This window comes from Panicum virgatum, chromosome 9K, assembly GCF_016808335.1.
Source record: "Panicum virgatum strain AP13 chromosome 9K, P.virgatum_v5, whole genome shotgun sequence".
Taxonomy (NCBI): Eukaryota; Viridiplantae; Streptophyta; class Magnoliopsida; order Poales; family Poaceae; genus Panicum; species Panicum virgatum.
Window position 1 is genome coordinate 1,535,951 of NC_053144.1, and position 27,573 is coordinate 1,563,523.

The window sequence follows — 27,573 nt, forward strand, 5'->3', positions numbered from 1 at the left end:
GCGACGTGGTCGCCTTCCTTCTTTCCTTCGGGGATGGCAACCGGACGTACTCGTGGCTCTCTCTCTCTCTCTCTTCAAAATAATCATTTTGATCCCTCAATTTTATTACAAAGATCAAATTCATCTGTCAACTTTTAGACTGGTCAATATAATCCCTCGATTTTCATTTTCGACCATACGCTGATCCTTATGCTGATATTAGGCCCGCCCTGTTCATGGGTTGGTTTTCCCGGGTTTTGGTTTGTTTCCGGACCAACCCAAGGAAAATATACTGGTCCGGTGTGGGTTGGCTTGCATGGGCTGCCATCGGGTTGATTCATTTGTTGGCTTGGTCTGGTTTGACGGGTCCAGTGGCTCGGATTCGAATTCCAAGCCTATTCTGACAATTGCGTGCGCCCTTTGTGCTGATCCCACCACATCATACACGGCATCTGCTATTGGCTTAGCCCTGTTCATGGTCCGGTCTTCCAGGTTTCTGGTTTCTTTCCAAACCAGCCCAAGGGAATGTAGAGTAAGAAAGTGACGATTCAGATACAAGAGTCACGATTCAAAATTCTGAACATACAAATCAGCATATCGGTTTCCAGTGACAAAAAAACATTATAATTTCTACATAAATAATCCTTGTCATGTGAAAGCACAACATTGGAGTGCCATGTCTCTGTAGGAATGCAAGTTACATAAGTTTCAGAAAGTGAAACATTTCCTGCCCAAATGGAATACATAGTAGCATTTCAAGTAGCAACACGTGCCGGGCATGTAACTGTGCACAGCCACAGGATTCAAAAGACAAACACCTGACTATACCTGGAAACCATACATTACAACAAGGAGCTGCATTGTGATCAGAGTGCTAGTCCAATAGCAGCTACTAGCCCAAGATATAGAGATCAACCGAAGGAAATGTGAAGCCAAACAAACTGGCTTGCATCAAGCAACCTACAGGTGATCTATTCCCATCCATGAATCTGCCATCACAAGCACAAAAGCAAGATTCATTCATGAGGGAGGAAGAATTCATTGTTCTGGAGCCAACGCGGTCATGTGAACTTTTACTTATTAATTTTTCAGTCTCCATGTTGAGACCTGCAACACTCATGCACAAACTCTGATCTGTAGACCTATCTTAATTGCACTAGCCTTGCCAAATTGACATCCGGAACAAAACTGAGCAGACAAGATCATGAATAAACCACGTCGATTAAGCACCAAGATAGAACACAAGCTACTCATTGTAACAAAACACAAATTGCAGCAATTTTTCCTGGTAAGGATGCAACAAGTAACAGGTTAATTACACCCCGCAGAAAAGCATCTTCTTGATGGGGGCACGAACAGAAGCATCATATTTCTAAAGCACAAAATAGAAGCTGGAATCCTAACATTTGAGTGCCATGTCTCTGCAGGAACGCACCTTGTTAGAAATTGCTATCCTTCAAACTCAGTGAAATTTGAAACAAAAAAAGGCAAGTTACATAAGTTTGTTTTAAACATAATTGACGGCAAACAAAGCTACCAAGCTGCTATCCAGTATAACTTGAAATAACTATTACCAGCATTATTGCCAGCTGCAATTATTGTCAGTACAATACCCGACTACTTGACAAGTGAATCTGATAACACACATATATCTTATTTGCTGTCAAGACTTCGTTGCAATCTGAACAATTGGATACTGACCTGTCTTTTTCAGACAACACATACAATATGTTCAGTAAGGACGCAAGTCCATTTTAGCATGCATTTCAGGACTCGTAGCTGAGAAATTGTTGGATACAACAACAAATGGACTGATGTGGGATTTCATCATCACAAATAAAGAATGGATTGAATCTTGCACCCATTTCTTTCTTTGCAAACTAAATCTAATCTCAATCTGAGCTAGGGTTCATAGCTGAAAACAATCCATGACACAAGGAACATATATGAAAAGAGTAATGGACCTTGTTAGCAGAGGTCTCTATGGGAAGATGCGGTGGCGAGTCCACATCCATGTCTAAGGAGCCAGAACCATAGATGCAACAGCCACCTTCAATTCCCACGCTGCCTCGACCGCGAGCGCAGCCTCCACCTCGAGGCCTCGAGCGAGACCGTTGCGCGGCATTTTCGTCCCGGCCGCCGGGCGTCGCCGCCGTCCGGCGCAGACGCGCAGCAGCCGCCGCGGTCCGCCGCAGCCGCCGCGGTCCGCCGCAGCCGCCGTCCGCCCCCGCAGTTGGCCGCCGAAGCGCACCCGCCTTGTTTTTCCTTTGGATATATTGTTGTGTTGTGGTTTTGATGGGTCCGACCGGAAACCAAACCAGTCTGCCGCTTCCATCGTATGGTCACACTGGTCCGGCTCCAACCCACGCTAGAAACCGGGTGGACGGGTCCATCTGGGTTGGGCACGGGCTGGTATTCGGTTTTGCTAAACCGGTGAACAGGGCGCATTCCTAGTGTGAGTCTTATAGAAGTTTTATGCATATTAATTAGCATGCCAAGTAGGATTATTGATGAGATGGTATAGAATTTAAGAAGAAAGAAAATAAACTAATTTCATCTAGATGAAACTCTCTCTATACAAATATCAACACTCTATGAGTCTTGAAATTAAATGCAACATAGATTCTAGGAAACCACAATATGAAATTATGCATTAGGAGAGAGTTTCAAACATTGTTTCATAGTCTTCTTTCTTATGTGGCTATTTTTGGAAACGTTAACATGAAACTCTCCACTGAGATTAGCCTTATACGTCATAATAACATTAGATAGCAAAACATCTTTTTATCCTTGTCTTTTTCTTCCCTTTTTAATTTTCACTGTTCATGCGCCCACAATACAATGTGATGCATATATAAATAAAATTCTATATTCTAAATTTGTTCAACTTCTAACGTATTGATGTCAATGCCACTGTATTGATTTGCTGGCATTAGTTATATTTTTTTAATAGTAATAAACTGTTGAGGAATTTAAAAGGAAAATAAGATAAGGATAAAAATGACTTTTTACCAATGTAAAAAATATCGCGCTATAGCGTCGAAATAGCGCCGCTATAGCGGCTAGAAGCAGCTGCCGCAACAATATTGCACATTTTTGCGCTATGGGCGCTATCGCCGCTATAGCGCTCTATAGCGCCGCTAAAGGGATTAGCTTAGTGTTTCATATAGCGGCGCCCTATTTCCTGGTCCGTAGGTTGTGGCCCAAAACTAAAGCTTTACAGTTTTAATAATCTTTCTTATTACTTTATCAGTTTATCACTTTTCGAGACTTATGGGTTTATGGATGTTTGACTGTAATAATTGAGTGTATGACAGTATGAAACTTATGAGATATGTCGTTATGAAGTAATGAAGTATAATGCCATCATCTTACCCTGATGTTTGCTTATTATGTAAAAAATAGCGCGCTATAGCGTTGAAATAGCGCAGCTATAGCGTCCAGAAGCAGCTGGCGCTACTGCATATGATTGCCGCTATAGCTATAGCGACGCTATAGCATCCGCTATAGCTATAGCGCCTATAACGTTTTGGTGAGCCTCCCACTAAATTCTATAGTTCGCGATTTTAAACCTTACTTTTTACGTAAGTCTCATGTCATGGAATATAATATAGTAATAATATAGTACAAGGATAAAATTAATGAAAAATTAAAATTAAAAGATTATATTAACCTATCTAAAAATCGAGGGATGAAACTATCATAAAATTGAGCGACCCTCGTTCCCATGCGGAAAGCCCAGCTCGACCGGGCGAACAAAAAGCGGTTTTTTCTTTTTTATATTTAAAAAAAAATTAAAATTTCAAAAATATATGTCTGTTTTGAAATATTTCAAAAATATACCCTGGTCGCCCTCCCATAGGGCGACAGGCCCAAAGTGTAATTTTTTTTCTTCAAATTTGCAACGAAGTCCCTGGAGAAAAAAAAGGCCCTGTCGCCCCCCCCAACGGGCGACAGGGGCCTGTCGCCCGTTGGGGGGGCAACAGGGCCTTTTTTTTCAGGGACCTATTTTGAGCTATTCGAGCGTGTATTCGTCATCATCGTCGGCAAGATCTCAGCCGCTAACTCCTACCGCACGTAACTTGTCCTTCATTAAATCACGGGAAAAAATCGCAAGAACTTCCCTTATTTCACGAGCATTATGGAACCCACAAACATAATAAGTTCACATCAATAATATCTATAGAAACAAATGACAAGTAACCTACCACAATCATAAACATCGGATACAAATAAACGGTCCACAGCTATCTCATTACAAATAAACATCAGAGATACAAACATCAGATACATCTAACCACCCCTAGGGCGTCGGACCCTCTTAGCCCTCTGCTGGGCACGGACATGGCCCTTGGAGTAGGTGAAAACATCCGGAGACCTCACCTGTCGCTCAGGACGCGCAAGGGGCTGCGGTGTCTGCTGCTGAGAGATCCCAAGTGGTGCTCCTCCTAGCTGTGAATACCAGATAATGTCCTCGGGCGTCAGCATGTCGAGCTCCGAAACAAACTCAGGATATGCGCGTCTAACCCGCGCATGTGCCCAGGACCTCTGCATTCCGAATAAGTAAAATTAAAATTACGCTAATACATCATGTAACAATGAATAACAAAATTAGATTTGTTGCGAACGTACCTGACGCCAGATCCAGATAGTTCCCATAGTGGGCCTCTCGTCCTCCTCGTCGCCGTACATGCCTCCGTGGTAAGGCTCGTGGCTGACAAAGGGCCGACCAACGGCTAGCCTCTCGTACGACCAAAGCTGTAGCAGTAGTGGGCACCCTGACAGGATAACGTTCCCATGTGTCTTCATGCAGCCGTCACAGAGTCCACGGTAAGTGGCTGCAAGATAATACATAAGTGAGTCACAGAGTCCACGTTACAGAGTCACAGCCGTCATGCAGCCATCTGTCAACGAGCGCCATCAGGAGGGATCGGTCGAGCTGAATAGGCCCAACCTCGACAAGACGGCTCAGAGTCAGTAGGCCGGCCTCACGTAACCTGCAAAAAAACAAAAAATGTCGAAACAAAGCAATACCGACGAATACATAAGTGATAAACAATAATATTTCATTACATACCGGTCACACCAATCGTGGTGTATAGAGATCGCCTCGCCGGGTGGACGAGGACGTAGCACCTCTAGGGCTCGGTGCTCAACAGCTGCAAAGTAAGACTTGTGGCTCGAGTCGATCACTGGGTCTAGCAAGGAGTCTATCTCCATACCTGCATTCAAAAATATATGAGAACACATAGGTAAATATATATTTCATACAAACTGGACATATAAATACAATAATACTTCATTACATACCTGCCATATTTCATTACTACATATTACAAATAATGGAATACAATTGTGGATCATGACACCGAATGCCTTCCCCGAGCAATTCTCGCCGATGCTCGTCTGAACGTAGGAGGTGCTCCATCTCTGGGATTTCCGGAAGGACCGACGTCAGCAGCATCGTGAAGTGCATTCTGAGGACACTTCTTGTAGTTGTGACTCAATGATCCACATTGGCTGCAACGCTTTTGTGCCTTACTTGTTTCCGACTCGTCCATACCATTCCGAATACGACGTGTCTGACGGCGGCCTTTGCCTTTCTTAGTGGCTAGATCAGGAATAAACATCTTATTCTCATTATCCTGAGTGAAAGGCCCCACAATTCCAATCCCGTATACCTCATGTCCTCATGTGGATACAGCTGCTTCCTTGCTGAAGTACGGTGAAACAAATAGTCCTGGCTGTAACGCAGACTCTGCACATGCCGCAATGAGATGGGAGCATGGCATATGCAATAACTTAGGTTTCATGCAGGAGCAGAATGCTTTGCCATCAACTGTAATCAAACTCTCATGTACCACTCTATCTCTACGGATACCACGGCCACTTCTATCCTTGCATAGAACCTCAAATCTATGCTCCATTGTACCTGTGGATATGACGCGGTGCAGTTTGCCCTTTTCAATCTTCTCTTGCATATATTGTGTCACTCTTTTGCAAAACTGAATTTGGGGGTTGCTGATGTTTATGCTTGCAGCCGTGTAACGCTCTCTGAAATACTTCATGCACCCATACATGATGAACTCAACAATTTCCACAAGTGGAAAGGCACGACAAGAACGCATAACCATATTGAAACCCTCTGCATGGTTCGTTGTCTGAATACCATACCGTATTCCATTGGTATCATAAAGAAATGACCATTTCTCCTTAGGTGCACCTCGAATCCAGTGTGAAAATGGCTTCTCAATTGAATCCCTAGCCTCTGCAGCCTGACTCGTGCCTGCTCCTGATGCCTTTACCTTCACTAGCTCTGCAGTCAACTGATCAAGCATCTGCCATAATGCATTGAATTTTCCCTGTTGATTTTGGGTGCACAACCTCTTAAACAGGTTCTTAAGATCCTTGTTCTTGAAGTGTTCATAGAAGTTTGCACCCATATGCCTAATGCACCATCTGTTTTGGACATCAGGCCATAATGGAGGCGTTGTCGCAGTTCCACGTTGCAATTTTAGTATTGATTGCAGGATACCTGCATGCCTATCACTAATAAGGCACACATCTGGACGTGCAGCAACAACATGATTCTTCACTCGTTCAAGGAACCAATACCAACTGTCTATGTTCTCATTTTCAACAAATGCAAATGCGAGCGGAACAATTTGGTTGTTGCAATCTACACCGATTGCGGTGAGTATCTGACCTTTATACCTTCCAGTCAAAAATGTGCCATCAATGCAGATCACCGGAAGACAAAACTGAAATGCTCTAACAGAAGCACCTATGCAAAAGAAGGCTCGTTGCATAATTCTTTGTCCCCTAGTCACGGCTGGTACAAGGTATGTGTCATAAAAGCTTCCAGGATTTCTAGCAGCAACCTGGAATAACATACGAGGTAGATTATCATATGATGCCTCGTATGTGCCGAACCGCATCTCGAACACCCTTTGTTTAGCACGTCATGCCTTCAAATAACTGATGGTGTACTGGTAAGTCTGCTCAATGTGTCGAACAATCATTTTTGGCTCATAATTTAGGTTGTCCATAATAAACCCATACATTTGCTTTGCAACAAAGTCGCATGATATATTGCGATGCGAGGGAAGAACTTCTGACAGCAAACAAGTGCACTTTGTGACAATGGAACATTTCCAGTTTGACTTCCATTTTCCCTTGAATGCATGTACTCGCCATGGACATCCAGCATTCACACACTTCACCTCATATTCTTTACTGACAGACTTTACGACTCTGAATTCTCGTTTCAATGAGATTGCCCATAGTCTCACAGCATCTTTTACGGCTTCAATGTTTGGATATGTTGCATCTTGCACTACCTCATTCTCTCTGTACTCCCACTCCTGATTTCGTACATCTTCTGCGACATGACTGCCAAAACCATGCTCTTTTCACTCTTTTGGCAATGAGTACTGCTCGTCATCAGATGAGTCCTCATATTCTTCCATCTCTATTGCGGTTTGGTCTTCTGCCTCCATCTCGTCCACAATGCTATGTATCCTCTCTCCCTCATCAGCAAGACCCTGTGGTCCCATATTTTGGTTTTCTGTCTCTTCTGACTCATCTTGCTCAACATAATTGGTCTCTCTTCGAATACTCGGAGTTCCTTGATCTGCACAATGTTGGATTTCATTTTGCGCCTTCTCCCGGATTTGAACAAGAATGGCCAGAGGCCACCCACGCTCTAGAGCTGCTTGCATGTACTTCTGCCAGTCATCAGTGCTGTGTATCATCATTAATTCCCATAATTCACTTTCTATCTCCCAATTAACAAGAGACTGGACAGTGATCACATGTGTCAACGGATCAACATGGAACCCACGCTGCAGCCACTTACATATGGAACCAAAACTCCTTTCCAGAGGTTTATCTATGCCGCTAGATGTGCGCTTAAAGGCAGAAAGATCTACTCCATTTGGCCCATACATAACATTGTATTCACCATAAAATACTTGAAACTGCATCTTGCTCGACATATCTGTATATCACATAATACTTATCGAGTTATACTCTTTACTTCACTACCTTATTCAATAATCTGTAGAAACTAAGTATGAAATTCAACTACAACGTATAAGTATTCATAACAACGTGATGACACTCAAATTCTATACTGCATATGCAAAATTCTATTCTAAATCATAATTAATTTATAAACACGTCTCTAATTGTACTGCAATTGTAATAATAAATGCGTAGTACTAATTTTCTAAACTAATTTACTACTACGTAACTACAAACCAAAGTATCATTGAACTTCTACTTAAATGATTCTACTATAGCACTAATTAAATTAAATTACTCATATTAAAATACGTAGTACTTAAATATAACAATATTTAAACTAAATGTACTAACCTGCAGATCACAAGTGCTGAATCCGGCAGGGCTTCGCCGCTTTCCTTCTCCTCACTCATCTCTTTTTTTCTGGATTTTTTGTGGAATTTTCGGGCTCAAATGAGGAGGGAAGGGGAGGGCTGGACCTTTTATAGGGGGTACCCCCGGTCGCCCGCGGGGGGGGGGGGGGGCGACAGGCCCCTGCTACCCCCGTGGGCCGGGCCCAGAGGCGGTCGCCCGTGGGCTGGGCGACAGGCCCCTGTCGCCCCCGTGGGCCGGGCCCAGAGGCGGTCGCCCGTGGGCTGGGCGACAGGCCCCTGTCGCCCCCCCAACGGGCGACTGGGCCCTTTTTTTTCCTCCAGGGACTTCGTTGCAAATTTGAAAAAAAATTACACTTTGGGCTTGTCACCCTATGGGTGGCCGACCGGGGTATATTTTTGAAATATTTCAAAATGGACATATATTTTTGAAATTTTAATTTTTTTTTAAATATAAAAAAAAACCGCGAACAAAAACGCAAAGATGGTAGAAGCAGCCCACAGGCCACAGCCCAGTGAGATCAGATGACTGCGCAGCGCACGAGAGAGGAATGGGGGAAAAAAAAAATCCTCCGAGGCATTATCTCAGGAAAAAAGATTTCTCCAAGGCGAGCGCACGAATATTTCGACGTCGTCTTCTCCACGACTCGCCTAGAAGTGGAGGAAAAACCAAGGGAGGAGTCGCGGCAGTCAAAGAGCGGAGGGCAAGCTGGGATTCATTCATTCATTGGAGCTATCACGAAATCGGAAGAACCCTACTCCCCTCGATCCCTGCTCCGCGTCGGTTTCCTCCCCAATTCGCATCCGCGCCGTGAGATGAGACGGTGAGATCGATACCCCCCCTTTCCTTGACTGGTTACGATTATTTTGTGATTCCCTTCATTCCTGGGCCGTAGGTTCTCTGAGTAAATATCATACGGAACCGGTAGATTCGTTGCATTATTGCTCCTCAATGATCTGGCACGCGCTGCAGATAGGATTTTCAGGCCGTTTCTTGCTGATTTAATAGTTTCCCCTTTTTTTCATGCTTTTTAGGACCTCTTGTCATGGGTCCTGTGGACATGTTCGTTGCTGGAGTCGGGGCATATTTTGATCATAACGGAAAATCACAACCTCAATTATGATAATTTCAAGTAGTAACGCTAATTTACACCCAGTATGTTATCAGAGAGTGGGGTTATCTAATAAGTACTTTTCTACTGGTTGTTTCAGTGATTTACTAGAGAAGATCAACCTGTTCTTTTTGGTTGATACCCTGATAGGATCAGAAGTGATCTTGGGAGGCATATATAGTAGGCATTCATAGTAACACTCTGTGCTCTTAGCCTCAGTAAAGATCTTGTATCAACCTCCTAATGTAGATATTCGGATATCTCTAAAGACTTACTGTAGAGGTATGACATTATAACGTATCTCGAAAACTGGTAGCAGTAAACCGTAAAGTTGACTGGCCTTAAGATCTATTTTCTTTTTCATCAAGACCTGGTGTTTTTCTTTCAAGGGATCATTAATCTGGTGTTGAATTTATTTTAGTTAGCTAGCACAAAATCACTAATCAGATCACTATGGCATATATTTATAGGTTCTGTAATTGCTGATTGGCGTGATGAATTCGAGGCCAATAGTTCTTATCTTCCTCCTGCTCGTACTCATCATCACATCACAGTTTGAGTGGAAGCAACAAATTGGTGAGGCTGAGGCGAATCCAACAGCTACACGGAGGAGGCAGCAGGCACTTGAAAGGGAAGATGCTGTTAAAGAGAAAGTGAGCATCCTATATTTCTGTTAAATTGGTCATTTTCAATTAATTCTCAACATTTCCAATTTCACGCTTGGAAATGAGTATCCATTTCTAGCAGAAGCCACATATTTTATCTATAACATTTGTTGCATTGATGCTATTTTGTTACCAATTTATCATGTTCTGAATGTTAGTGCCTCCACAGTAACTGAGCTTTGAGCGGGGATATTAAAACCACCCACCATACTGTAGTATGCGAAGGCTGATTGAAATCTCGAGCTTTTCAGGTTTATTCTCCATTTTGTTTGAGTTGGTTATCTTGACAAACTTAATTTTTCTGGAATGGTAATTACGTCACTCCTTTATGTTTCTTAGCTGCTTACAGATTAGTTTTTGTGTAGATTCTAGTATAAAAGATTTAAAGTTGTAACTGAGTGAAATCTTTGTGAAGGGCTAAATATCTATGACCTGGGGGAATTGTAGGTCACGTCATTTATGTGTCTGTTGAAAACGATCCTTACTTCAGGAGTGCTTGTAGCTCAGCATGTACTATAATCCTTTAACTCCTATTCTTCACCTACTTATGAGTTATGGAAGTGGGCCCCAAGCTTTCATAGTTTCAATGGCTTGCAAGACTCCTTGCATGTCAAGTGTTTTTTTGTGGACTTCTCTTGTTATAATATTTTGCTCTCATACGATATATTTGGAGCATGGTGATTTAGTGGCCATTTTCTAGATGGTTTGATAACCTTGCAGTTACCTGAATGCCATGACTAAAGTTGTATTTACATCTTTGTTTTGCATAATTTTGCTGAAAATGCCTATGGTCTGTGACGATAGATGGTGTTGTTCAATGGCTTTATAGTTGTCAGATGAATGAAAAGAAAAACAATGGATGTTTAATTGTACAGTTCGATCATTTGAGCACTTCAAAAGGTGCCCACCTACCATCTTCATCATTTCCTTGCCACACTAGTAGCTGGCTATCAAGATTCCGGCACTGATAACCTTTTCGCAAGTCTTTTGTTATTAGGATGTTTCGCTGTTTTAGTATCAGTAGCTGTGATAGGCACTTTTCACTGCCAGTAGCTACTTGCTTATCTTTCTTGCATCCGTTGCTTTATATGGATTCGGAGTATCACAGCTTAAAAGATTACGTCTTATGTACAGATAATATTGGCACAAGAGAAGAACATTCAGCAACTTAACGAGCTTATCCAGAGCCTTCAACTTCAGCTGTTGCATTGCCGTGGCAGTAATAGTACTGCTCATACCACCTCAAGTCAGTCCACTGGCAACAACGAAGCGGAGGGACAGGAAATGATTGGTGATTGATAACCCATGTGTTGACATAGGTAGTTTGCTTCAGAGTACAACCAGGACAAGAACAGAAGCTTTTCATGCAATGGAAAACCCGTATCATCGCCATCTGGTCGGCCGTTAGTGAGTCACTGTTGATGTACTGGTATTGTGATCTTGACATTATCATCTTTCTTCTCCTTGCACTCCAGTTTGTACAAGGTTGTAGTATGTTGGTTTAGGTTGCTCTCCCGACAAAGATCTGAATGTGTGCCAGTCTCTATTTTTTTGTGATTGCTGATTATTTTACCCTCTCAATTAATATATGTGCTCCAATCTGTATATGGTGAATCATTTATTTATGATCTTAGTTTCATGCCCTGCATTTTTCCAGAGCTCTTGATTCTGTGCAAGTTGTAAGCTAAAATTTTCCTCAGCAATTTTTGTTCTTTGCCAACGTTGTACTCATACACTCCCTTTATCTTTCGTACCATGAACAGTGAAGGGGAGGATGCAAGAAAGAGATAAAGCTGCACTCTCCAACCCGAAGCAAGGGATTAAATTCCACTTTCCAGCAATGAAGAGATGCATGGGTGCCATTGCCAAGCATGCTTTGGCTGATTGTTTTCTTGATACGGTTATACTGCTTTGTAAATGCATGTGTACGACACCGTTGTGTGTGGTTTGAAACACAAGAATTTAACTCGCCTTTGATCATAATCGAACTGTTTCCTTCTAAATTTCTATGAAGTTTCCTCGTTTCAAAACAAGCCAAGTACACACCGAATGTTGCAACACACATGGCATTTGCAATACGAAGCAATGATCAGTCGAAACTCACACGAAGAAAAAGTAAGGAGAACCAAGCGAAATTAAAAAAAAGTCGATCGAAGTACAACCCATGCGATGTTTAGCGCGCGATTAGCAAACACTGAACGATGGATCGGATCAGCACCCCCTCTGCGATGACCGGAGCAACTCGCATGTGGTCTTCTGGAAGACGACTGCGGCGGCGTCCTGGCCGCCGGCGAGCTGCAGCTTGAGCGGGCACCTGGCCTCCAGCCTGCACCACGTGCTGTGCAGCTGGTACTTGACCTGCCCCGAGAGCGCCGCCTCGACGTCGAACACTCCCTTGCCGCTCTGCCTCCGGTACGCCTTGACGCCGGCGCTCCCGAGCATGACGCTCGCCTCGTCGGCGCCGCTGGCGATGCGGAACACGGCGGTCTTCCTGGCGGGCAGAACGTAGCCCGGCGCGGCGACGTCGACGCGGTCGAAGCGCTGGCCGTCGAAGAGGTAGTCGGCCTCGAGGGACCGGAAGGTGGCGCCCATGGCCCAGTTGGGGTTGCGCACGGCGAGCGTGAGCGTGAGGTTGTAGGAGATGGTGGTGGTCGGAGACGTCGCGGTAAGCGCGAAGCGAGCGAGCGAGGCGTCCTCGACCTCGAACCGGGGCTGGGCGGCGTGGCCGTAGCCGACGACGAGGACGATGATGACGGCGACCGCGGCGACGATGGCGAGGCCGATGCAGAAGCCGCACGCGAAGCGGCTGTACGAGCCGAAGCAGCCGCAGCACTCGCAGTCGTCGCACTCGCACATGGTGGATCGATCGAGATCGTCCGGGCGGCCGGGTGCACGTACACGACCAAGGTAGCTAGGCTAGCCGCTAGTGTTTGCCCGTGTGACGGTTACTATGGTCGTTGCCTGCAGGTTGTAGCTTGCCAGGCCCTGAGTATATAGGGCGCAGCCAGACGTGAAATGCAGAAGATGTCGAGCATTGTCATCGTTGTATGTGTAGCAGCTACGGCGTACTTGATCCATTTTTACTTGCTTCTTGAAATCAGGTATATCCGTATATGTAACAGAAAATAAGTTGCTAGTTACGTTCAAATCCATTTAGCAAAAACATATATTGGGAACGTCAGACTATAAAAATTTCAATCTGAGTCATCAGATCAACATCCAAAGGCACGGTAATTGGGTAATTTTACAATCTGGACCCACCCTTGGATTGGATAATCACACTTTTACAAATTCCCCCTCCCACCCCCTGCACCCCTCCCTTTAGATGTTAATCTGATGGTCCAGATTGAAGTTTTCATATTTTGCACGAAGAGATTGGTTTGCACATGATATGTGTGTGATCCAAACAGCCATTGCTAATAGCTACTTAGTCATCAAACTGAATTCGTGATCCAACCAAGAATTTGAATTATATTGTTTGTGTTTTTATAGGAAGGATACGATTTGAATTGTGTTTTGGTGTCCATTATCGGAGCATGTTTTGGAATCTCTTCTTCAGAGGAGCAAACCATGATTCTGGTTCTATGGCGATTCGACTTTAACATCCTCTTTTTTGGCACCATCGCTTGGCTTAGTTTGCTCCTCCACCTGAAGATGGCATTTTCATTCCCGGAAAAATAGTATTCCCTCCGTCCGAGTTTAAATGAACATATTAGGTGCAAACTAACTACTCCGTGCAAACTATAAAAACTTTAATCTGGATCATCATATCAACATATAAGCGGAGGGTGCAGGGGGTGGGAGGGGGAATTTGCAAAAGTGTGATTACACAATCCAACGGCGGGTCCAGATTGTAAAATTACCCAATCCCTCATGCCCCTTGGATGTTGATCCGATGATCTAGATTGAAGTTTCCATAGTTTGCACGAAGAGATTGATTTGCACCTAATACATTGCCAAGTTTTAAACCAGGGATCTTACAGTTCATGCGAAATTACCATAATGCCCCTATAAATGTGTGAGCCATCTTTCCTGCACACGCAGGTTACAGTGCACATGCAAATAAAAAACCAAGTCTGACCAAAGAGAGATAGCACGTGGTAGCATACTTTCTCAACAAATGTGTGGCTATGAACAAACACAACACAATAAAAAAACAAAGGCCATCAAAGACCGGTGCAGAAACTTCTAGGAACTCTTTAGGCGCTTCCAAGAACTCTTTGGCGCCCAGTGTGCCTGGGATTCAAATTTTAACTCCCCGCCATTGCTCCCACTACAAAAGACTCCACCTGCTCGTGAGGCATCCACTTGCTCGAATTAGTCCAAACTCCTCGGCATAAATCGACTCCATCTTCCTTAGCCTACAATCATGCATGCGCTTGATTCTTTCAGTGCAACAAGCTTCAGGTCTTGCTGGTTTGCTCCTCTGAGGAAGAGATTCTGAGACAGCGGCCAGTCATCCAGTTCAAATCCTTTTCTTGTCCATTTCGTCAGTTTGGTGCGTGGTTGCGACTTGGACACGGAAAAGAAAATGCTGCGAAGTTGAGCCGCTACTGACGAACGCCGTGAGAGTGAGATCAATCACGTACTTCCTCCGTCCCAGAATATAAATATTTGTTGACTTTTACTGATCACGTTTGACCATTCGTCTTATTTAAAAAATTTATAAAAATATAAAAAATAATTATGATATACTTAAAATATATACGATGATAAAACGTGTCATAACAAAATAAATAATATTTTTATAAATTTTTCGAATAAAACGAATAGTTAAACGTGAATTACGAAAGTCGATAAATATTTATATTTTAGGACGGAGGGAGTACATTGCCTGCGGCGACCTGCCGTAAATGAAACATACATCTCCGAAAGTTGCGTCAAAACAACGCGGCGACATCCGTCCGTCCTCGTCAGCTTGCTACTCGATCACTGCTACGCGCAAAACAACGCGTGGGCCGGGCATCCGCCTGCCTGGAAGTTGCGTGGATGGGACGGAGAACAAGAACATCTCCGAATGCTACCTTGTGCTGGCCGTCTTCGCCAGGATGCTGGCCGGCCGGTTCTCCTTTCCAGCACTACTGCTCCTGATTCCTGACGACGACGGCGAACCGGCCGGGCTGCGTATTTTTTTTTTGAATTGATGAAGAGAAAGAAAAGACCCTGGCGAACCGTGTCTCAAAAATAAAAGGTCTGCAGCTGCTTGTCGAGCAAAGCCAATCCAGTAGTAATCCATATCCTTCAATGGATAGAGCAACGAAAGTGAGAGGAGCTGCGTGCATATCAGGAACGCGTTGGTTCTTGGTTGACATCGTTGTCACTGCGCGTTTTCGTGGCAAACAAACGCAACGAAAAGCGCCTACACAGCCCAGGAGTCCAATTTTATGCGAGTGAACGATTTTATTGCACACTAACACACATTTTTGTTTTTCTATAATATTTCTTATTTTTCATGTGACATTTTTTTTTCTTCTCCCGGAACATCAGGACAAAAAAAAAGGTTTGTTCAGTGCTGAGAAAAGTTGGCCCACCGAGAAGGGGAAAGAGAATGTTCGAATAGAAAAAATGTTCCGCTTGGAAAAGAAATTTTGTTTTACAATGAAGTCTATGATTAGAACTGTAGGAAAGTAGGATGCGTATAATGTGGTCGATGTATTGCATTGAGCCACTTGGGTGGCATATATAGGAGTACATAACTTGGAGGGCAAGTAGCCTCTCGTAGGGATAAGAAAGGTTATCCCAGGATTATAATCAATAATAAACTATCCATATTCGGAGTTGCCTAATATACTCTAACATCCCCCGCAGTCGTAGCGGTAGCAACACGAACGATCAGACTGGAGAACAATAGAGACGTATCCCCCTGCAGTCGGAACGCCGGTGCGAAAGCTTTGACTGGAGACTCATGCAGATGATAGCCCTTTAGTGCTGTAGTAGCCGAAGTTGAGGTGGACGTGGTCGAAGCCGTGGAGGGGGCACGAGTCGAAGCGTCATCGAGGTGCTCGAGTACACAAACTCAGCAACCTCTTGCCGAAGGCAGCAGCAGGACGGTGCGGCGGATGACGATGGTAGACGGCGCCGTTTGCGACTTAGGTCACGCTCATGACAGGGGTGGCGACGGCGCAGGTTGCAGTAAGTGTCTCGCTCAGATCAGGGGTGGCGACGACATCTTCCTTCAGGAACATTGGCGGCAATGTCCGTGTGAGAACGGCTGGAGGCGCGGAGGCGAATCGAGCGCCTGCTTGACAAAGACCGGCGTCGAGTGGCGCCACCGCCTGAAAAGGCGACGACACCGATAGGGTGTCTTGATCACGAACGTTGTCGCTGCAGCCTGGAGGGCGCAGCATCAACCTCGTCCTTCGGGAGTGTCGACGATGAACGGCGACGAACGGCAGGGCGACGCAAACCGATCTTAGATCGGAAAAGAAAAAGAAAACTGCAGCAGCAGAGTAGACCTCCGGGTACAATCTCGGGTGCACCTAGCTGGATGCCCCCACTATATCCTTACCTCTTTCCACCGTCGGTCAAAAAGACAGAGAGGGAGAGAGAGGCATAGCAGAGGGGGGGGCGAGCTGGTGAGGTGCGTCCCGAGCTCTAGCTACGCAGCGGGCTGGCGGCCCCCGAACCGCCCCCGCCGCCACGTCCTCGCGCACAAGGCAGCGGTGGAAGCGGCGCTGAGGACGAAGGGGATGCAGGCTCAACGGCGCGGAGGAGAGAGTCGGCGATGGAGGGGCGCTGCGGCCCGGCGGCGATGTCGATCGGCGGTGCGGTGGCCCGATGGCCCCGAGGGCGCGGTGTCCTGGCGGCCCCATGGCTTCCTCCACAGCCACGCACTCGTGCTCAGGGGCAGTTGTGCGGTGGCGCTAGTGGGAGGGGGGCGCCTGGACGTTGCGTGGAAGGGGCGATGGGTCCTGATGCGGTGCCGAAGGAGGGACGACGCAGAGGCAGGGCAGGCCCGACGGCGGGCCCATGGCGACAAAGTGCCCGACGAGGATGACGGGCAGCACAGCCATGGATCCAATGGGCGACGGGAAGAGGTAGGTCTCTGTTGGGTGGTAAACCCAGCCGGGTGGTAAACCCATCCGGGTGGCAGAATGCACCCGCCAAAGCCCTGAGGGAGAATGAACTCTAGGGGTAGCTAGGATTAGTCCGATCTAGATCCAAGAACACGATGAACACAGAAGGTTTTGAGTGGTTCGGGCCGCCGGAGCGTAATACCTTACATCCACTGTGTGTTGTATTGCTTGTCTCTGAGTTAGAACGGGATTGTTCGGAGTGAATCCGAGAAAATGAGCTGTGTAGTGGACTCTGTTTACTGAGCGCTCCCTTCCTTTTATAGCCAAAGGAGGGGCGCTACATGGTGGCTGGGTCCCAACAGGTGGCCCCAGCAATCTAGTATTAAACAACCTACCACTTCGGCGCTATGTAGCTCTGACTGACGTAGATCTCATCCTGGGATTCCTTGCGCTGCTGCTTCGGATTCCCTGACCAAACTGGCATGCTCGACCCATCTTGTCGGCGCATTGTCCGTAGTGTAGGTTGCGGCGTAGCCTATTGTGCCAGCTGCGTAGACTGTGGCATAGGCTTCTTGAGTATTCGCCTCCATTTACTGTGGTGGACAGTCACGCAGCGCCCGTGACTCCACTGTTTACCTCGGTAACTCACGACCCGCTGTGCGGTTGTAGCGAAGATAGCCTCTCATGCCATATTTCAATATAATGTTTTGGCGATTGATGACACACACAACACTTGAAATAATATATGTGTTAAGATGATTACTATCAGATTTATAGTTCCAAGGGATGAAAAGATCAAAGACCATAAAGAAACCAAGTCGAAAAGATCAAAACAGAGACAATTTGCTATCACCGGTTAAACCGACGATAGGCAAATTGTACTGACCGGTGCAATGGACTCAGAAAAGGCCAAATCAGGAGAGTACACCAGATGAACCGACGAGGAGCAGAGTGAAGGCGTTGGTGCAATAAACCCAGAAGCTGAGGCTAGGGTTTTGCGTCGGATGAACCGACGATGCCTGAAGACAACGCATCGGTGCAATCACTTGAAGTGAATACAGACCCAGAGGCACCGATTGAACCGACGATGAAGAAAAAGTGAGCGTCGGTGGCACGGGTTTTTCACGATGGAAAATGCTTATGCAAGCACATCTCCAAGCCCACGTGGGCTTGATGTTTGACGTGTCACTGAATTAGGCAAGAAAAATGACACTAAGGCCGAGAGACAATATGATGCCATTGCTAAGTCAATTCTATTGTCCTCTCTATGTGATAGTGTGTTTAACCGTGTTTTTGCTAATGAAAATGCTCATAAGCTATGGAAGCAAATTATCAAGAATCATGAGGGCACAAAGGATGTTGTCAATCAAAAATATCATATTCTCGGCGAGGAGCTTAGTAGCTTTAAGCAACTTCCCAATGAAAATGGTCATGACATGTACTCATGATTAAATACTCTTGTCAATGAAATTAATGCCTTAGGTCTCAATCAAGTTAAAGATGAGGAAATTAACCGCAAGATCCTCCGGAGCCTTCGCAAGCCCGATTATGACATCATCAATGCTCTCTTGAAAAAAGAAGACTTGGTCAAGCTTACACCCAACCAAGTCATCAATCAAATCATTGCCTATGAGTATAGTATGGGAATGACAAAGAAGGAGCAAGAGTCCACCTCTTCTTCAAGCCGCAAAAGTCTTGCCGCCAAGCATTCATGCAAATATCAACCAAGGCGACAAGAATCATCAAGCTCAAGTGAAGAAGAAGAAGAGGATGAGAGTGATGATGAATCAAGTTCAAGCGATGAAGAATATCCAAGGGCCATGCTATACCATCACCGCAAGATTGCCGAGCATGTACATGACCTCTATGAGCTTGGGTACAAAACTCTCATTAGAGGGAGTGCGGTTGGGATGAAGAAGATGGCGAAGAAAAAGAACAAATCAAGATCTCAAGCTCTCTCTGCCATCTACAACCCAAGAAAAGTGGTGAAAGCTCAAGTCACAAGAAAAATTCCAAGAGCTCCACCACCCATCGCCCTCGGAGATCATCACCACCTCCCATGTGTCTTATGGCACTAGGTAATAACGATGTAAGTGATGACTCCTCCTCCAATGATGAATCCGATGTTGAAACCGATGAAATTAGTGAGATGATGACACTTCTTTATAATCAACAAAAACATCTCACTAAACAAAATAAGGAAATCAAAGCTCTCAAAGCTAAAGAAAAACTTCATGCCTCATTTGTCTCAAGATATGAGAACTTACTAAACAAATTCAATTTGTTAGACAATGAGTATAAAGAACTTAAAATAAAATATGAGAGCTTTGAATGTAAAAATGAATCATCATCGGATAAATCATTTCCTTGTAATATTCCTTCTGCAACACCTATCATCAAGGTAGATGCGTCTACCTCTTGTGATCTAACCCCTTGCAAGGAGGATGTGATTGTAGAAACATGTGATGATCTCATTGCTAAGGAAAATGATGAGCTCAAACAAGAAGTAGAAAGGCTAATGGCGGACTTGAGGCGGCTCAAAGGAAAGTACACTCAAGAGCAAGTCCAACCTTCTCAAGATAACACCTCCGTGGGCGTGAAGAAGCTTGAGAAGGGAGAAACCGTGACTTGCTTCAAGTGTTGCAAAGAAGGTCACAAGTCCTACCAATGCAAGGAAAAAGAGGGTGAAGGGCAAAGAAAATGGCAAGCCCAAGAACTTGAACAAAAGCAAGAAGGGACACAAGAAGGCTAAGGAGATCGAGAAAATCATATCTCCATACTTGAAGGCTTCATACATGTACACCAAGCCCACCCACAAGAACAAGCAAAAGAGCAACCACTACATACTTGAAAAGAAGAAGAATGACAAGGTGGTGGCTCATGTCATGGGGGTGGAGAACATATGGATGGAACCGGCCTATTTGGGTGCCCAAGGATATTATTCATACCGTGGATGGCTCTCAAAAGGTTTGGATCCCTAAAACTTAGGTGCCAAACAAGCATCACGGGGAATTTGGAGGCTTGGCAAGGTTTGGGATGCATGAGTAGGGATGCATCATGCAAAGTTGAATTAAAGCCAAGTTGTGGATTAAAGATTAGTGACCCAAATTCCCCTCCCCTACATATGAGGTAATGAGCAAGGTAAAAGGATGATCTCAATTTCATTTGATATCCTTCATGCATCATTGTAGCTTAATGCCTCTCTAGGATTGCATGATCTTATCTTTACTATTGGTATCTTTCATTTGATATGCTTTTCTAGAAATTCCATATGGTAGGTTATCTAAGCTTTATCATATCTTGTTGCAACCTACATGAGCTTAATTGTTTCTCTCACATGGCATATGTCTTCCATAGCATATCTTGCAATTTGATATTTCTCATATTCGTGGTAAAAATGATTTTGATATCAATTGCTTACTTATGGTGCCATGATTAGCAAGTTATAAAGTTAAATCCCCACTATGTGTAATACAAGTGCATACATTTGTGAGTGATTCAAACACTAATGCACACATTTAGGGGGAGCTAACTCTATAATTTATATTTGTGTGACTAATATGCTTTACAAGTATTATTTGTTGTAGTCACCTAGAGCTATCTCCATGAGTTCAAATTTCTTTTGAACACTACCCCTACAAGTCACAATTGGCATCACAATTAGTGTCAAGATAGGAGGTGCCACAATCTTTGAAAAAGGGGGAATTTGTTCAAACAAAGGAAGATATGCCAAATTTAGTTGGTATAACACTCTATCACTAGTAAATTTCTTTTGCTACTAATGCTCCTTGTTGCTAGTGGCTATGAAGCTTTTAGGTGTTTGATGACAAAGGGGGAGAAATGTACCCTAAAAACAAGCAAATAGTCTGATAGTCTGGTAAATGATGCCATTAGAAAGGGGGAGGAATGGAAAATACAATGCAAAAGGATGCATGGTGATAGGGGGAGGTACTTAGTCAATGTGGGGGAGAAGTGCAAATTAATAATCCCATGGACTAAGGTACAAAAATCCACACAATTGTCTTACATTGGCCACAAGCCATTGTTTCACAATTGCTATCAAGCCGGAAGTATTTCGTCCAAGGACTAATCAAGTGCCGGTAGCTTTTAAAATGAGCATTGAAATGTCATCCAAGCAAGCTAAGTAGTTTCTAACTTTTCAAATTGGTATCAATTTCATATTCTTGCAATTCATCTTGCTTGCTTTGGTTGTTTTGCATCAATCACCAAAAAGGGGGGATTGTAGCGAAAATGACCTCTCATGCCATATTTCAATATAATGTTTTGGCGATTGATGACACGCACAACACTTGGACTAATATATGTGTTAAGATGATCACTATCAGGTTTATAGGTCCAAGAGATGAAAAGATCAAAGACCCTAAAGAAACCAAGTCGAAAAGATCAAAACAAAGACAATTTGCTATCACCGGTTAAACCGACGATAGGCAAATTGTACTCACTGGTGCAATGGACTCAGAAAAGGCCAAATCAGGAGAGTACACCGGATGAACCAACGAGGAGCAGAGTGAAGGCGTCGGTGCAATAAACCCAGAAGCTGAGGCTAGGGTTTTGCGTCGGATGAACCGACGATGCCTGAAGACAACGCGTCGGTGCAATGACTTGAAGTGAAGACAGACCCAGAGGCACCGGTTGAACCGACGATGAAGAAAAAGTGAGCGTCGGTGCAGTTGTCCAGAGACTCCATTTTTCGGGGGGTTTCTGAACTTGCACTCACCGGTTAAACCGACGATGAATTCAAGAGCGTCGGTGCAATTGATCAAGTAGCCGTTGGAGCAGTAACGACTAGTTGCTGGGAAATAGCATTCACCAGTTGAACTGGTGTTGGCAAAATTGGAGCGTCGGTTTAACCGGCGTTAAGGAATTTTGTCAGCCTTTCCCAACGGCTCTTTTGGGGTGTGTGGGCTATATATACCCCCCAAGGCCGGTTGCTGCAAATGGTTGGACGCCAAAAAAGTTGAAGGAAGTGTTGCCCAAGCAAATCATCATCTCCAACCATGCTAGCAAAGCTTAGTGTCATATCTAGCTTGTGAGAAGCTTTGAGAGAGTGCTTTGTGCACTTGTATAGGGATTAGTTCTTGCGAGAGCTCCCTTGAGCAAAGTCTTGCTGCAGCAAGCAACCGTGTACTCGTCATGTGACCCTCCGACTTGGTGTGGAGAGGCAACGACACTTTGTGCGGGGAAGGAGACCCCTCTTGGTGAGAAGCTCCGATAGTGAAGACGGTGCCGTTGGTGATGCTTTGAGAGAGACGGTGGCGGTGGCCTTGTCTTGGTGATTTGGTGCCACTTAGCCTTTGCTTGCCGGAAGCCTTGGTGGCGAACGCAAGACGGTGATCAAGCGAAGAGACTCGGCATCACACTTGTTCTTGTTGGACAAGGGCCGTGGACGTAGGGAGGGACTTGGTGTCCTAACCGAACCACGTTAAATCGTGTGTCTTGGTGTCTTCACGGGAGTTTGCATATTTTCTTCCTTACCTCTTTACTTACCGTATTACGTTTCCGCATTTACTCTATCTTGCGTGCCTTTACTTTCCTAGTTAGTTTGATTAGGATTGGCTATAGGTTGCAAGTCTTTTTGTGGTAAGTAGAGAGTAGTATAGATAAACCTTAGTCATAACTAGCATGTGTAGAACGTGTTAGGTTTATCTTATGCAAATAGATTGAACCGTAGGTTAGAAAGCGATTAGCGACCCTATTCACCCCCTTCCCCTCTAGGGTCGGACACCCCGGTGATCCTTATAGCGGTCATTCGAGCCTACCTCGGTAACTCGCGATCCACAGTGTGGACTGGCAAGAGCTGCCTCGTGCCCAGTGGCAGCAGAGCATGCCTCAACCACTCGCACTTAATGCGGGTGGGTGAGGGAGCTTCCAGCGGAAGTCTTGTGCCCGCGCCCGCGTATGCGGGACACGTGAGCGAGCTTCCAGCGGAAGGCTTGCGCCTGAGCCCGCGTCTGCGGGACACGTGGCGGCTCCGGACTCCTCCCGAGCAGCTTGCTAAGCCGCGAGCTCACGGCGGTCCGGATAGGCACGTGGAGGTCCCGGAACACCTGCGGGGGTCCGGGTTCGTGGCCACAGGTGTAGAGCATTTCCACCTCTGGGACGCGTGGTGACACCGGACCCGTCCCCGAGTGGGAAGCGGGTCCGGGACCGTTGACCCGGTGAGATGGAGTCGGACCCCAAGGGTCCGGCTGCTCAGCTCATTAGGGCGTAGTTACGGATAACTACGCGAGCCTTGGCACAGTAGGAGTGGGTACCCCAGCTGCAGGGTACCGACAGTCTCCTTGCTGTGCTTGACGACGACAGGCACGACGGATCAGAGGGATCCGCCGGGTATCCTATGAGGGCGCGGCCCCCAGCGGAGATCGATCTCCCCGGGGGCGGCGCGGCGGCGGCGGCGGCTGCGGAAGCGGAAGCCTAGGTTGAAACCCTAACTCGTGATACCACGTAGAAAAGTAGGATGCGTATAATATGATCGATGTATTGCATTGAGCCCCTTGGGTGGTATATATAGGAGTACATAATTTGGAGGGCAAGTAGCCTCTCGTAGAAATAAGAAAGGTTATCCCAAAATTATAATCAATCATAAACTAACCATATTCGGAGTTGCCTAATATACTCTAATAAAAATATTTTTTATTGAGTTAGAAATTCTATTTTGTCCTAGAGATTGTAATAAAGGTGGCGCACGTTGTGGCGGCGTTTGGTTGTACTTCCCTCGATTGAGAGTGTACGTCTTTTGAACTCGAGGATCTGGTGGCCATTGATTCCGCTGTGTTTCTGAGTTATTGGAATACAAAATTCCGTTCAGAAAAAAGCAGATGATTTTTTTTAAAAAAAACGTTACAGTCCATCATGGACGTGCGATTAGTAATGTTACAGTTGCGAATGTGACCTACAGTACGTATTTCTCCATAGCCGGGATCTGGTAGTTTGACAGCGGTGTACCGTGCACGATGAACGGCTTGAGATATGATACAGCATCAGATGCCTTAATCATGTGCTCCCGACTAATCTACCAGTTGGCGTCAACTTTGGGTAGTGCCACCACGTTTGCCCTCTTTTGGGGGGCGAAACTCGGGCCTTTCCTCTAAACCTAGCAGCCTGTCGTTCCTGTCCTTTTCGAAATTTCTTATTCACATTTTCACGATGCTCTCATAGGTTTGGTTCTTCTCCGGTGGTATCCAATCCGATTCATCGGCCTCCTCGTCTCTTCGCTCGCCTGCTTGCTCGAGATGTGGCGTCTTGCTGAGACCAACTAATTTACAAACGGCCAAATTAAACGGGTCACCGATCAGTTCAGGTGTTCATCCTCCAGGATAGTGTGTCAGCAGCAGCAACTGGTGCGATGTCTGTGCCCTGGGTGGGCTCCTAGCTACCGGACGCATCTTTTCCCCTGTCCCCGGGATATCCACTCATCTCATCAAGGGCCTGGGACTGGGAGAGAGCGTTCAGTTGACTGCACTGCACCTCGATCATCCCGGCAGAGTCAGTCAAACCCCTGCTTCCCAAAACACGCACTCAATAATTCTTGTCAAAATCACAACAACGCAACATGAGTCGTTAGGAATCATCCAGATTTATACACATCAAATCGAATTTTGCACTCCTACAGATCATATCATAGTCTTCCAAGCAGACGCAACAACAATCTCGAGAGGGGGGAAACCGAAAAAGGAATTCTTGAAGAAATCGAGCTCTAGCCAATGGAGTTAGCAGCCGGACTTCTTGGCCCGGAGGATGGTGCACTTGGTCCTCTGGAACGCGGTGGCGGCGACGTCGGGGTCGACGAGCTGCAGCTGGAGCGGGCAGACGACGACGAGCGGGCACTTGGCGCTGCGCCCCTTGTACTGCAGCGTCGTGTCCAGCCGCATCTCCACGGCGAACTTGCTCGTGTCGTTCTCCGCGGCGAACTCCTTCACCCCGGGCGCGGTGAGCTTGACGGGCTTGTCCACGCCGCCGACGGTGACGCGGACCGTGGCCGTCTTGCGCTTCTTGTGGTTGAAGGCTGGGACGGTGGCGGACTCGTCGAAGCGGGAGCCGTTGAAGGAGAAGGCCACGGCGAGGGGCCCGTATTCGATGACCCGGTAGATGTTGGGGTTCCACAGCGACACTGTGGCCGTGAGGTTGTAGGAGATGGTGGAGTTGGCGGCGGGGTTGCCCGGCGCCAGCGCGAACCTCTGCAGCACGGCGTCGTCGGCCGTGGCCTTGGGCGGGAAGACGACGGCGAAGGCGACGACGAGCACGGCGACGAGGCCGCCCACGAGGAGGACGACGGCGGACCAGATGAGGAACTTGGTCCAGCTGCAGTCGCAGTCGCAGCACTCGTTGTCCTTGCCGAAGCAGGGCTCCCAGAAGGCCATGGATCTACTAAGCCTCGACGACGACCCTACTCTGAGGGGGAGAAGGAATCGACGGCCTTGTTTTGTTTCAATTCCCCTTTCGCGGATTGCTCTTGTCTTGTTAAAGGGAGGGGACGACGAAGACCTGGGAGGGGAGGAACGCGAGGTCGTCGGCTGGACCTGGACCTGGACGCGGGGGGAAGGGTGGTCCACCACTGGCCAATGGAGCATAGAGAAATGGCGAGGTGAAGAGCAGGAAGGTGACCGTTGGAACAACCGGCCGCCGGACGCCGGTTGGTGGCGCAGTTACACGCTGTGGACGGGCCATCCGAGTCCGAGGGCCAGCGAGACTCTGTCGGCTGTGGAATTAGACAGAACAGCTTTCCCCTGAGGGCAGCCATGATGTTCATTGTATAGCCTGGCATATGTCCTAGGCACAGACGAGTACAAGACCATCTCCCAATAGGAGAGGATAATTACTCCCTCCGTATCGTAAATAGAGGACGTTCCGGCGCCGGGGGCGTTTGCGATTAAAGACGACGTTCTGGAGGCCGAGGGTTAAATTGGACGCGATTGCCCCTAAGCACTACTCGTCATTAATCGCGCCGCCCGTTCGCAACTCGCCCGTTCGCATGGTCTCTCCTCGTCATTAATCGCGGACTCCTCGACTGAAGAGATCATCGCGCACGCGCACGACTCATGCATCTCCCTCACGCGCTCGCCTTCTTCGTTTCGTCGCTATGGAGACCGGCGGCGCTCAGGTGCTGGTTGCCGCGGAACGGCGTCCAGCCGAAGTCGGAGGCGCTCGCCGCGGAGGACATCGGGCCGGAGTCGGAGGCGCTCGCCGCGGATGGCGTTGGGCCGGAGTCGGAGGCGCTCGCCGCGGAGGACGTCGTCGACCCGCTGCTATCCGTGGACGACTCCGACCCGCTGCTCTCCGTCGCGCAGGATTCACAGGAGCCGGACAAGGTCATCGTGGTGCCGGATTCGCAGGAGGTCGCCGCGGACGGCGTGGCGCTAGACTCGCAGGAGCCGGATGAGGGCATCACGCCGGAGTTGCTGGATTCCTTGCCGCCGGGGGCATTTGTATGCGGTCGATGTGGTCTCGTTCATGAGGATCGCGAAACATGGAACCGTGCACACTCGCGGTTCTATCCATGCCCTAGTTGTGGTCTCGTCCATGCGGACATCGCCATCGGCGTCATGCTCGGCCGCATCAAGATGGAGTACTGTGAACGTTTCAACGAGCACTATCCTGGCTGGCTACCGACAGAGGAATCATCGGTAAGATAATTTAATTCATGCATCATTACAAATTCAGTCCATGCAACAATCGGCAACAAGAAAGGATGACGTCTCTACTACAAAAGCTAACAAGCATCAATCAAATTGTTTCATGCAGCAAGAATGAGTACTCCTCGGCAAGACTAGCCTCGGCTTCATGAAGCACTGATGGATCACAAGGGATACAAGATGGAAGCCGATCTTCTCTTTCTAGAGTTTCTTTTTTCATGTGAGGAATCTGAAACTTGTTGTAACCTTTCACTTTCATTGCTTCCATGAAGACACCTTGTAGTGTTAGAAACATCCGGTTTGCTAGGTGTGCCAAGTACTCCATAAAAGCCTACAAAACAATTGTGCAACAAATGAATGAATGAGAAAATTTGTTGTTCAAAAAAAACATTGAAACATGTGTGACCAATTTGAATTGCTTCCATGAATTGCAAATTACCTCTTTGATGGTTGGAACTAGAGCCTCTACAGATTTTGCATCCTTCTTATATTGAATTGCTTGTATTGCTCGAAAGAAACCCAAGTCAAGAATGTTGAAATCCGGAGAGTTTGGTGGTTGACAAATTAGGCGAATATCAAATCCTCCTAGCTTAGCGGCCGCACAAAATTCCGGATCATCCACTTTCAAATGAGAGGGTGCATTGTCTTGTTGGATGAAGATTGGTCTACCCACATCTTCTCTTGGCCATTTGGATCTAATGGCCGGCAACACTTGGTTGATCATGAAATCCCTAATCACATCTCTAGTGATC

At 46.4% G+C, this 27,573-nt stretch overlaps 2 protein-coding genes and 2 long non-coding RNA genes across 5 annotated transcripts; 1 reads left to right on the top strand and 3 right to left on the bottom strand.

Moving 5' to 3' along the window:
• Positions 1-587: 587 nt before the first annotated feature.
• Positions 588-2,404, bottom strand: LOC120649176. Its single transcript, XR_005665189.1, has 2 exons — positions 1,415-2,404; positions 588-1,264 (listed from the first exon to the last, which is right to left on the bottom strand). It is a non-coding gene; the product is annotated as an uncharacterized LOC120649176 (long non-coding RNA).
• A 6,534-nt stretch (positions 2,405-8,938) lies between these two features.
• On the top strand, positions 8,939-12,135 carry LOC120649178. 2 transcript variants are annotated; one of them, XR_005665191.1, is made up of 4 exons: positions 8,939-9,199; positions 9,958-10,140; positions 11,287-11,581; positions 11,916-12,135. It is a non-coding gene; the product is annotated as an uncharacterized LOC120649178 (long non-coding RNA). The 2 variants fall into 2 exon arrangements; XR_005665190.1 differs by lacking the exon at positions 11,916-12,135 and having other exon boundaries at positions 8,942-9,199; positions 11,287-11,808.
• A 67-nt stretch (positions 12,136-12,202) lies between these two features.
• Positions 12,203-13,111, bottom strand: LOC120649177 (NDR1/HIN1-like protein 10). The gene has a single exon (XM_039925887.1). The coding sequence runs from the start codon at positions 13,006-13,008 to the stop codon at positions 12,364-12,366; it is 645 nt and encodes a 214-aa protein (XP_039781821.1). The 5' UTR covers positions 13,009-13,111; the 3' UTR covers positions 12,203-12,363.
• Positions 13,112-24,714: 11,603 nt separating this feature from the next.
• Positions 24,715-26,042, bottom strand: LOC120649179. The gene has a single exon (XM_039925888.1). It carries the CDS (start codon positions 25,757-25,759, stop codon positions 24,899-24,901), a length of 861 nt encoding a protein of 286 aa, XP_039781822.1. The 5' UTR covers positions 25,760-26,042; the 3' UTR covers positions 24,715-24,898.
• Between the last annotated feature and the right edge of the window lie 1,531 nt (positions 26,043-27,573).